Consider the following 10,603-nt stretch of genomic DNA (forward strand, 5'->3'; position numbering starts at 1 on the left):
TATAGGGAAATTCCAGAAAGTGGTACTTCAAATGGAAAGCTTATTTTTAAGGGGGAAAATAATTACTTATGAGGAACTGAAGAGGGCAGTATGCACATATGAGCTTGTAATAGCTCATTTATATGGTGTGTTTTTTTAAAGGTTTGAGAAACATTTTTACCATAGCCCTAAAGGATAAGTAGTATTATTCTTTGACAGATAAAGAAACTGAGACGAATAGTATTTGAGTGACATGGGGACAACATGGTGCAGTAGAAGTGTGCTCAATTGGGAGATAGAAAATCTAGTGCTGAATTTGCACTCTGTAAGCCAAAGTACCTGGACTCTAGTCCCTACTTTTCCTGTGATCTTGGGCAAATCATTTAATTTTTCTAGATCTCATTTGTTCAGTCAGATGATTGGACTAGATGACATTTATGGTCCCTTCTAGCTCTAAATCTATGATTCTGTTAATTGTTTGGGGTTACATAACGATTGGCCAATACTGTCTCAGATCTCTCTTTCACTCTGTCTCTCTCATTCTCATATACATACATCTCTTTCCTAAATGCTTACTTAGTCAAAATCTAATTTTTGTGTATTTCATTGGGTGTGCCTTATTTAAACAACTAAACTTGTTTAGGTACATGACAAACTATTCTTTCTTTCCCAAACCCAGTGGGGCAAACTTCATGGGGTTGGGAAGAAACTAACCGGGAAAGAGACTATATTGCCTATTTTCATATATATAATATTCTATCATATGTTTTATATATATATATATATAATATACACACACATATATACATATATATCCAGTGCTTAGCATAGTGCTTTGCAAATATTATGCACATAATAAATGTTTTTTTCATTCATTTCTTCAAAATAAGCACAGATCACAAAAGAAAAGCCAGCGACCACCACCCCAGTAACAATCTGACCTACATGTCCCAAGAAATATGTACTTTCTCATTTTCCAATTCTACCCTCACCTTCTTACTCACTACATCAAAAAGGAATATTTTCAGTTTTGAAACTTGCTTCTAGACCGATTACCTTGTTCTCTTTCAACAATTGTGATTCTTAGTAGAGGGCAGTACTGGTACGAAAATGATGTGGTAGAGGGACTGGTGACTGGACTTCTGTTTCAAATCCTGCTCCTCTTTTTTGTCATCTTGGCCACTCTGATCACAGGGTCTCTCAGCTCTCCTTTCTGTTCTAGGATAATCTGGGCCAACTTTGAAGCCAAGTTCAAAGCATCTTCTTCCTCTGACTCTTAGACCCCATTCATCCAGCAACTCTACTAAACAGTCAGAGAACAACTACTGTTCAAAGGCTAGAACTAGAGTTAGGGGTTTTCTTTACATGCAATGTCATGTACACCCCTGCCTTCCCCAAAAAAGACCCTGCATTTTGTTGAGACCTGACTTCTCTTAAATCCACTGCTAATTGTGTGATCTTGGGCAGTCATTTAAACCATTGTAGTCCATGTTTTTCCTTTGGAAATTGAGGGGGTTTGACTCAACTATCTGTATGATTCTTTTCTGCTCTGAACAGCATGATTTTTTCCAATTCGATTTTGCAAAGTATATGCTTATTCTATGTCAGGCACTATATTAGTCAGGAAATTAAAAAAATACAATATAATGTCTACCTCAAGAATATTATAATCTAATAAGACTTGTAATCAATAAGTATAGCACTAGATTGAATGGGAATAATATAAAGATCTCCAAAGTACTATAAGAAATTTTAGGGGGGTAGCTAGGTGGCACAGTTGATAAAGCACCCGCCCTGGATTCAAGAGGACCTGAGTTCAAATCTGACCTCAGACCCTTGACATTTACTAGCTGTGTGACTGTGGGCAAGTCACTTAATACTCATTGCCCAGCAAAAAACAAAGAACAGGGGCAGCTAGGTGGTGCAGTGGATAGAGCACTGGCCCTGGATTCAGGAGGACCTGAGTTCAAATCCGGCCTCAGACACTTAACACTTACTAGCTGTGTGACCCTGGGCAAGTCACTTAACCCCAATTGCCTCACTTAAAAAATTTAAAAAACAAAGAACAAAACAAAAACAAAAGAATAAAATCAAACAAAAAAAAAATTTGAGGAAGGAGAATTCATGCTGAAGTAGGGGGTTGGGAGGAGGATTGGAAAAGACTTCAGGGAAGAACTGTCCAATGAGATGAGTCTTGATGTAAGAGGTTTCAATAGCCAGAGATTCAGAGGGAATAATTTATTGGCATGGAAAATGACCAGTCTAATTTGTAGAGATAGGAGGAGGGGAGAATCATAGTTGGTCATTGTTAAATAGTGTGTGAGGAGTGTGTAAAAAGTATGCAAAGAGTAGTAGAATGAAATGAGGTTGGGATCACCTTGTGGAGGGTCTCAAGTAACAGATAAAGAGATTGTGTTCCCCCCCACACACCATAGGCAAAAGGAAGCCACTGAAAATTTTTTGAGCAGGGTAGTGATATAGTCAGATCTATTCATCAGGAAGAGTATTTTGGCAATTATGTGGAGGATGGATTATGGAGAAAAGAGACTGGAAGCAGGAAGACCAGTTAGTAGACTATTATAATGATCCAGGGGAGAGGTAATGAGAACCTGACATAGTGTGTCAGTAGTAGTGCTAGAAGGGAGGGGACTGATTTAAAGAGACACTTCTGTGATAGGTATGCACCATTAAAATATATTCAAAGAAATGTGTATTTTTTTTCAATGTCCAATCTAAAATTCTGTCCCTGATTGGGCCTGTGCTAGACTTTAGGGGTGAATTATTGACCTGAAATGGGTAACATCAATATGAAAAACACTGAGTGACATATAAAGAATGGACAGAGAGGTAAGTTAGGAGATCCTGGTCTTTTCTCTTTAAAAAAATATTTTAATTATTTTTTCAATTATCAAGCATTCATCTTTTTCACCTCTCCCCACTCGGTAAAAAAATTAAAAATAAAATAACATCCTCAGTCACCCAGAATCAGAATCATAGAATATATAGTTTGATCACATAGAAAGAAGGCAAATTGGCCATGAATCTCTTCTAGACTAGAAGTCGACAGACATTTGTAAGCACCTACTAGGATGACAGACACCATGCTAAGAGCTGGGGATACAAAGAAAGCAAAAAACAACAGATTAAAAATGGTCTCTGGGGGCAGCTGGATGGCAAAGTGGATAAAGCACCGGCCCTAGATTCAGGAGGACCTGAGTTCAAATCTGGCCTCAGACACTTGACACTTACTACCTGTGTAACCCTGGGCAAGTCACTTAACCCCAATTGCCCCACCAAAACAACAACAACAAAAAAAAAAAACAAACAAAAAAAAAAAACGGTCTCTGCCTTTCAGGATCTCCTGCTCAAACAAAGGAGACAGCATACAAAAAACTGCATAAATACAAGATCAATAGTGGCTAACTTGGAGCTCATCCGAGAAGGTCCTAGCATTTGAGGGGAGCCAGGAAAGACTTTCGTGCACAAAGTGAAGCTTTAGCTGAGACAGAAAGAGAAGATGAGGCAGGAGAGAATTCTAGGCATGGGGGACAATCCATAAAAATGCTCAGAATGGGGGGCAGCTAGATGGTGCAGTGGATAGAGCACTGGCCCTGGATTCAGGAGTACCTGAGTTCAAATCCGACCTCAGACACTTAATACTTCCTAGCTGTGTGACCCTGGGCAAGTCACTTAACCCCAATAGCCTCAAAAAAAAATGCTCAGAATGGGGAGATGGAGTATCTTGTCCAAGTAATAGTAAGGATGCTGCATAGTAATAACAAAACCAACAATCACACCATGACAACAATGACGATAACTAGTGCTTTAAGGCTTGCAAAGCACTTTACAAATGTTATTTCATATTAGCCTCATAACAACCCTGAGAAGTAGTACAATCAGGAAGATTCATCTTTTTAATCCTGTTTGCCTCAGTTTCCTCATCTGTAAAATGAACTGGAAAATGAAATGGCAAACCACTCCAGTTTCTTTGCCAAGAAAACACCAAATGGGGTCATGAAGAGTCGGACTGAAAAATGACTGAATAACAACAATACAACAACAATAAGGTATAAAAAGACTAAAAATGGAGGCAGGGCTCAGTTTATGAGGGGCCTTAAAAGCTAAACAGGTTTTGTATTTGATTCTGAAGGAAATAGGGAGCCATTGAAGTTTATTGGATATGTGGGGTAACATCCTTAGACCTCTGCATTAGGAAGAACAATTTGTTAGCTGAGTGGAAGATGGACTAGAATAGGGACAGACAAGTCAGAAAGAACCAGCCGACTATTGCAGGAGTCCAAGCAAAAAGGTATCGAGGGCCTTGACCAGAGTGGTGGCAGCGTTAGAAGAGAAAGGGGAATAAACATGAGGGGTGTAGTGCAGATAGAATCAATAGGACTCCCCAAATGATTCAGATCCAGGGAGTGTGAGAGACTGAACATGACTGATATGGTGGGAAAATGGGGTACGGGATGTGTTAGGGATTGGGGTTCTTAGGAATTCCTCTTTAAAGAATTACACCCTCTTGCACACAAAACATAGTTAGAATAAGGTGATAGTTTATTTAGGAGCAAGGGAAGGGAAGGGTGGGGGGAGGGAAACCATGAAAGAAATCCTTGGACTTTTCATGGGGAGATAGGCATAAAGCACATGGCTCAGAGGTACCAAATCTCCTTGAACAGGAGACTGGAAGGTACTTTTATAGAGGCCTGATGGGGGTGGACCATCTGCCTGTGGAAAGTTCCTTTTGTGAAGGTGGACTATCCCCCACTGGTGGTAGCTGGGGGAATTGGGTGAGGAGTGGAGGACCATCCCCCACTGGTAGTGACTAAAGGAATTGGGTGAGGGGTGGCTATGGATCCCTCTTCAGAACGCAAAGGCCGCAGCCACACCCAAACTTATCTCCCCAGGGTAAGGGAGACCAGAATGAAGGGTAGGAATCCGAAGCTAGCTCAGTCCAATTTGGTTCAGCTTATCTGTCCTCTGGTTTAGTTTCTCAAGGAGAAGTTTCCTTGATGTGCCCCAGAGAACTTCTGGGGTGCTCTGCACCCCATGACAATGACCCTTGGACTGCCAGCCTGGGTAAACTGGAGAAAGATGCTGCACTCTGTAATATTTGATTGTAGTCTGGTTGACTAAATACTACTCATTTAGTATATTAGTTGTTCTTCATAAACTTGAGTGTTACCTCATCTCATCCATGACAGAATAGCAACCTATCCACGGTTTTCATTCCAACGATTCTCGTCCATGATCTTCCATAATAAAATGTCCCTCAAGGACCTACCCACTCAACCCACTAGAAACTTTCTTCTAAGTCATTTACTATTTTGTGAATACCAGCATATCACTTGGACTTTCTGTTATCCTTCCTTCTTACTACATAACCCTCTACTTCTTTCCTCTGGTCATGCATCTCCTTGATGATGAGCTCTCCTGCAATTTTTTGCATTCAAGTAATAATTAGTAATTCACTATTTCCTACTTCCTTGTACTCTCCATGCATCTCTCCATTGTCCTTTGGGCCACCTGTCTTTTGGATTCTCTGAAAATTGTTGTGTCCCATGATACACGCATAGCATTGCTAAGAAAATGCTACTATGGTATGGAAAAGATGGATTTCTAGACAAGGAACAATTTAGCATCATTTTTTTTTTTGGTGAGGCAATTGGGGTTAAGTGACTTGCCTAGGGTCACACAGCTAGTTAAGTGTTAAGCGGCTGAAGCCGGATTTGAACTCAGGTCCTCCTGACTCCAGGGCCGATGCTCTATCCACTGCGCCACCTAGCTGCCCCAACAATTTAGCATCATTAAGCACTCTGTACATTCATTCTATATATTTTTTAAAAGTCCAATAATATTTCAAGGGTACAAGATGTTTTCTGACAGGAATCAATTCCAAGAAGGTTAAGATTTCCTAAATCGTCTATCAGAATATTTCAGGATATTTCTGACTTATTTACAATAAAAGGTCTATATGAAAAATACTGTAAGTGCAACATACGACATCAAAATGATCCAAACGAAGTCTCAAAACAACTTTCTTCTTGTCAGAACATTTTTAACTTAATGAAATGATTTAAAGCCACCAAGATTGAGTTCTAGCAAAATTTATGTACATCTAATTGTAGCTTTCTTTTTCTTTTTTTCTTTTTCTTCTTCAGGGAACCAACCCACTGTATAGAGGCTCCACAAGTACATTTAAAAATGTAACATATAAACACCAGGAAAAACAAAAGATGGACATTACCGCAGACTCCCATTAGCGGTTCATGCACTGGAAAAGTCTGTTTCACTGATAGAAAATGTCAACTGCACGATTTAATTTTTATTTCTTTGTTGCTATAAATTGAGGTTTGCTCAAGATAATAATAGGTCATTTCGAGATCAGCCTTACTTGTGGGAAGGTTAGCAACTGATGCCTGCCAGGTTCAAAATAATTAAGAAAAGGAGTATCAACAACAAAGACTTGACTTTGGGGATCATGTTAATGAATGCAAAACCTATTGCGTTTATGCCTGGGGGGAAAAAAATCCTCAGAATAATGTATGTGTGGATCTAATTTGCATGTGAAAAATATGAAGAATTAGAATTTCATTTGTTTTAGAAATATTGTCTTTGTCCTAGAAGAATCATAAAACCTTACAAATATCTACTTACCCAACCGCATGTCCCCATTCTTAGAGGAAGACCAAAGGCCCTTGTAAATGGTGAGATTGGGATAGTATTCCAGTGGCAATTGATTGGATATTATTCCAGTTAAGGAATTTTTCTCAAAATATCACCAGTAAGACTGCAGATGAAAGGAAGCAGAATAATTTGGATTGACAATGGCTAGGGTTTCATATCACTCCAGTCTTCTTTTTGTTGAGGGCAAGATAGAACTGGGAAAACCCTCAACAGGCAGAGAGCATGAGTTTTACTCACCATTAAATCCTTGATAGTTTGCATTCTAACGATCTCCACTTATGTCGAGGCTTTGCAAGCAGTTTTTATTTGTTTATGCATGAGGAAGGGCAGTCAAATAATTTAGAAATTAGGAAATCACCAGAAAGAGAAAAACTGAGGCAGAGGTGGACAAAGAGACAGAGGGAGAAATAAAGGGACCCTAGAGTTTAGTTAGTGTATTAAACTACAAGGCTATAAAATTCTCACATTCCCCATACCTCAGGTTTTATTCTCTGTACTCCTAAATCTGTTGGTTTTTTTTTTGGGGGGGGGGTGAGAAGAAGAAGGAAAAATAACTTATTTTAAGAGTATCAGGTAACTTAACTGGCAGAAAGCACTAATAATATAAAAAGGGGCATGAGTTATACAGGATAAAATCCAAAGTGGTTTTTAATCAAACAAGTCCTTTGTGACTATCTTTTTTATTAGTTGCCTTATCACATCTGTCTTTATAAATTTGATCTAGTAGACAACATCCATAAGTCATCCAAAAATACTGTTATTTTTACTTTGTGTCTGAGAAATATATTTGGCTATATAGAGACATGTATGGATTAGTCACATATGTGAAGGTCTCTATAGTTTTCCTAAAATAATGATGGAAACATTGCTCCAGCGGAGTGAAAGGTAGACTATATCTGAAAAATGAACATGAGAATAATGAAACAGCATTAAAGCCCAATCCCACTGGAATTCAGGGAAGGTATTGTAGGCTCCTCTTGGGCAATGTTAATTACCCTGAGTTTAACCATAAAGTGAATCAGTTTACTAGGTTAATAGTTTGTCCATTATCTAATAGAACAGGTTATTGGGACTTTGTGATCCTGCACAAGTTATAACTTGTCTGAGTGCCCCAGGCAACTAAGGCAATAAATGACCAATGTGATTAGGGCCTGCACCGCAGTGATGGCAGTGTCAGAAGAGACAGTTAGGCATGTATGAGAGGTGTTATATAGGTAGAATTGACAGGTTTTATCAATTGATTTGGATATGGTATGGGGAATTATGAAAAAGAATGCAGATGACACAGGTCTAAATGTACATTGGTAGAAGAAGTTGCTCTCCTGGAGATATAGAAAAAAAGTCACTGGAATATCAACTACCTAGTTGGGTTTCTTCTTTGTTTTTGGTGAGGCAATTGGGGTTAAGTGACTTGTCTAGGGTCACACAGCTAGTAAGTGTTAAGTGTCTGAGGTCGGATTTGAACTCAGGTCCTCCTGACTCCAGGGCCGGTGCTCTATCCACTGCGCCACCTAGCTGCCTAGTTAGCTTTCTTCTACTTTTGGTATATTTTGGTATATCTTTCCATGTGACCTCTTTCCCCTCCATTACATCTGTAACCCAGATAGATTAGAGGTTTATTGAACTACATTACTGTCCACTACAAGATTATTCAATCCTTACTAAACAAATACCTGGTAAAATTGATGTGCTTTGGGTAAGCACATAGTAAGCACTTAATCAATGCCTTTTCATTCATCCATCCATCCATCCATCCATCCATCCATCCATCCATCCATCCATCCATCCATCCATCCATCTATTCACTCATTCAGTGTCTAGCTTTCTGACTTAAAGACTGACTTAGGAGGGGCAGCTAGGTGGCGCAGTGGATAAAGCACCAGCCCTGGATTCAGGAGTACCTGAGTTCAAATTTGGCCTCAGACACTTGATACTTACTAGCTGTGTGACCCTGGGCAAGTCACTTAACCTCCATTGCCCGCAAAAAAAAAAAAAAAAAAAAAAAGATTGACTTAGGGGTTGGGAAAAACCTAGGTGAGTCTGTGAGTTATATTACTGATCGTATATCAATATCTACATGGGATTTACTGTTTTAAAAACATTTTTGCATTCATTACTGGGAAGGTACTTTAGAAAACTGTTATGAGTGTATGTGTTTATATGTGTGTGGATGTGCATGTGTATTTGTTTATTTGTTTTAGGGAGGATAGAATAGTCTTTCTGCTATTTTCAAATATTGTTTTGTCCCAAGGCTGGTCCTTGAAAAAGCCAAAACATTCAAAGAAGTACTTCTGTTCACTGAAGAGTTAAGTTACATAAAAGTAGGGTTTTGTTGTTGTTGTTGTTGTTGTTGTTAGCAATTTCGTTGTGTTTTTGTGTTGACTTAAATAAATATAGTAATTTAAACAACAAACCTTTGATGAATGACAAATCCTTTCAATATATAGCATAAAATGCCTCCTCCTTCGGTGACAATTTTCTTTGATTGCTTACCATCCCCTGAGGGTTGGGGAAGAGGGGTTAAGGGGCAAATAAAAAGAGTCCAGGAAGACCAGGGCAATGAGTGTAGGTGACCTTCCAATAGGTTTATAAAAAAGTAACTAGCCACAATATTGTTGAGTGATGATAACTGTCACAGGGAAATAGGTGCTGGGGGTCCTTAGGTATTCCTCTCTAAAGAATTACAACTCTTGCACACAATCCAATTAGAACAAAATGGTCTTGGGGGCGGCTAGGTGGCACAGTGGATAAAGCACCGGCCCTGGATTCAGGAGTTCCTGAGTTCAGATCCGGCCTTAGACACTTGACACTTACTGGCTGTGTGACCCTGGGCAAGTCACTTAACCCCCATTGCCCTGCAAAAAAAAAAAAAAAAAAAAGAACAAAATGGTCTTTTATTTGGGTGCTTAGGGAAAGTGACCAAGAGGGAAGACTTCCCTCTTGGGAGGAGATGGCTTGGAGACATCTTTCTCCTCTACCAGGAGGCCAAAGCTTTTATAAAGGATGGATTGGGGGGGGGGGGGTGGGAAACAGATGCGGGGAACCCCATCTGGCAATGAAAGGTTCCCTTTGGGGTGGGGAAAGCTTGAATGAGGAGTGAGATGTTTCTTTTGGAATGATAGTCCCGACCTCTGGAGTTATCTCTGTCCCCTAGCTCAAGTAGTAGCCATACCCAACTGACTTTCCTGACATAGAATTCAATTTTCCCCTACTTCTTAGGTGTGTCCGTTCCAATAGCTAGTTGGCCAGTTTAAATCTCAATAGTCTATTAATTCCTCGATATCCCAAGCCTCATGACATAGTCATGTTAAGATATCTAGAAGGAAGCACTATAATAAAATCATGGACATTAGAATCATTGATCACTTCAAGCTGCTTTCTGGAAATCCAAGGCATGTCAAAATGATAAATTAATTCTTTCTCAAGGTACACCTGGAGTATGGTTCATTTTGGAGATTAGGAAAATAAAGCACTAAGGGATCGAGTGGCCACAAAAGGAGTGAGAAACCATAAAAGTTCTTTGCTTAAGACTTCATGTAAACATAGACACAGCCAATTCAACTGGGACAGAACAGTCAGGCCAAGTATAATCAGGCATTGTAAACACCTGCTGTTACACATGTTTTTTAATAGACTAAAGGTCAGTGAACTGAGAATTCAGAAAGCTGGATTGAGTTCTCACTTACTGACACTTTGTTGGCCAAGTTCTTCTGTCTCTGCATTTTATTTTTTCCCTCTGCAAACCAGCGATAACACCCATCTCTCTCTCCCAGAGAGGGTTCCCATTGTCTCCTTTAAAACCAAATGTATGTACATGTCTAATGTGCAATGTTTTGTGCTCCTCTGGAAAAACAAAAATAAAAAGCATCTTTCCCAGATAGCATTATGAACTAATGACTCATTTAAAGTAAGAAGTTGATTCTAAATTACTCAC

General features: G+C 39.3%; 1 protein-coding gene across 1 annotated transcript in view; it reads left to right on the forward strand.

Moving 5' to 3' along the window:
* The window catches only part of ITGB6 (integrin subunit beta 6), a 200,395-nt gene extending 191,338 nt beyond the window's left edge, over nucleotides 1–9,057 (forward strand). Inside the window, exon 18 of the mRNA XM_043994397.1 lies at nucleotides 6,144–9,057. Coding sequence (XP_043850332.1) covers nucleotides 6,144–6,245 — 102 coding nt within the window. The 3' untranslated portion in view covers nucleotides 6,246–9,057. The remainder of the gene's footprint in view (nucleotides 1–6,143) is intronic.
* Nucleotides 9,058–10,603: the final 1,546 nt, after the last annotated feature.

The sequence above is a fragment of the Dromiciops gliroides genome, chromosome 3 (genome assembly GCF_019393635.1).
Source record: "Dromiciops gliroides isolate mDroGli1 chromosome 3, mDroGli1.pri, whole genome shotgun sequence".
Taxonomy (NCBI): Eukaryota; Metazoa; Chordata; class Mammalia; order Microbiotheria; family Microbiotheriidae; genus Dromiciops; species Dromiciops gliroides.